Genomic DNA, 1523 nt, shown 5'->3' with positions numbered 1-1523 from the left:
AAAAATCGCCAGTAACCAACAGAGTGAATGACGTACCTGTAATAGTTCATGAATCATCTCGACTTCCTCCCAATCGTAAGGGGGAAGATAGAGATCTGTAAGCTTGTCGTTATCAAAAACCCAATGATTGATTGCCTAGTGATATACTTTAGCAAAAATACGAGGCAGAACACCCCAAACATGCTCACCTTTCTGAGAATAAGTGCTCGACCCATCATAGCATGTGTTGAGTTCCATCGTGTCCGGACATCGCGTATAGGCATGAGGCGCCATATAGGATGCCCATTGGGAAGGGTTTCGTCAGCAGAATAGGTGCGAGTTGCAAACTCGCGGAATCGTTGGCGACGTGAGGGCGAACTGCAGATTTTGATGACGATGATACAAAGCTAACAATGGATTGATGAGTAATGGAATAAAACCCGATGCGAGAATTGAAATGCGCACCCGTTCGATAGCTGAAAGCTGTGAGCGATCTCCAGGCTGCTCCTGAGCAGCTGGTTCTGCGTCACCATTAGATGCGCCCGTGTAATCCTCCTCTTCCATCGCTTGAAGGTCCTCGTCCTCAATGTCAGCTGTGAAGTCGAGGGGGAGGTGCTTATTGAGCTGTTCGTAGTAGTCTTGCATGTCGGGGTCATCGTCGACGAGTTTTAACGAGGCAAGCATTGCCTGGACGACGAGATTGAGAACGTGAGCTAGGCAGCGGATCTGACCGTTCTTTGCATGGAATGGGATTCTGTATCGCTGTTGAAGAAGCTTGCCAACTGTTGTCGCAAAGACCTCGTTTGAACGAGCGTTGTCCATAGTGATTGAGATTAAGTGCTGCGAAGGTCAGATTTCGTGTAATAGGTGTAGATAATTAACCAAACTTATCTTATTCACGCTGCCAACTGCCCGAGCAGCATCCCAAAACGCGTTGGCTGAGCCTACACCTGAATGCTCGTCTGCTCCAAGGTGCCGAAAATTGATAATTCGCGAGCGTAAGGACCAGTCGTTAGTGACCCATGTCGCGAGAGTCGCTGAGAACGTGAAGATCATCTGCGAATTGGTCCAGCTATCATTACTGTACGCAATTTTTGATGGAACATCCTACGAGCTCGAGTCAGACATCGACAGGATTTGCCAGTCATAGAGCCACTCACCGCCAACTCCTTGGTAACACCACCTTGAAGGTCAGTGTGCATCCGTGTGATGATATTGCTGACCGTGGTGTCCGTCGGTAATTTGTAAGGGCACTTGATATAGTCAAAGAGTAATTGTAATGCTGGTGCTTCTCCTGCCGTGAATGGGCTGTTGGACTCGAGGATATATGCAGCAAAATAACGCTGGAACCCGGGCTCGGATGTAGACTGCAAAGGGTGGAGGCGTCCTTGCTCCAAGAGCTTGGCCATGATGGCTTTCGAGCGAACAAGCGCCGCATTACCGGAGCTGGTTTGGGAAGCGTTCGCATTCTCACCATCGCCTGCCTTTGCTTCTCTTGCCTTTTTCACGTCGTCCTTGTGCTGTAGCAAGTGCCCTGCCAAGTT

General features: G+C 49.2%; 1 protein-coding gene across 1 annotated transcript; it reads right to left on the bottom strand.

Annotated features, from left to right (window-relative positions):
• Positions 1-36: 36 nt before the first annotated feature.
• On the bottom strand, positions 37-263 carry CONPUDRAFT_24457 (uncharacterized protein; the record flags this gene model as incomplete). The annotated part of the gene is made up of 2 exons (XM_007777864.1): positions 37-135; positions 189-263. Coding segments are annotated over 2 exons (174 nt in total), but the record flags the coding sequence as incomplete, so codon positions are not given.
• Between the last annotated feature and the right edge of the window lie 1260 nt (positions 264-1523).

The sequence above is a fragment of the Coniophora puteana genome (genome assembly GCF_000271625.1).
Source record: "Coniophora puteana RWD-64-598 SS2 unplaced genomic scaffold CONPUscaffold_137, whole genome shotgun sequence".
Lineage (NCBI taxonomy): Eukaryota > Fungi > Basidiomycota > Agaricomycetes > Boletales > Coniophoraceae > Coniophora > Coniophora puteana.
The sequence above is the reverse complement of the archived record's forward strand: the minus strand, read 5'-3'. Positions and strand labels throughout refer to the sequence as shown.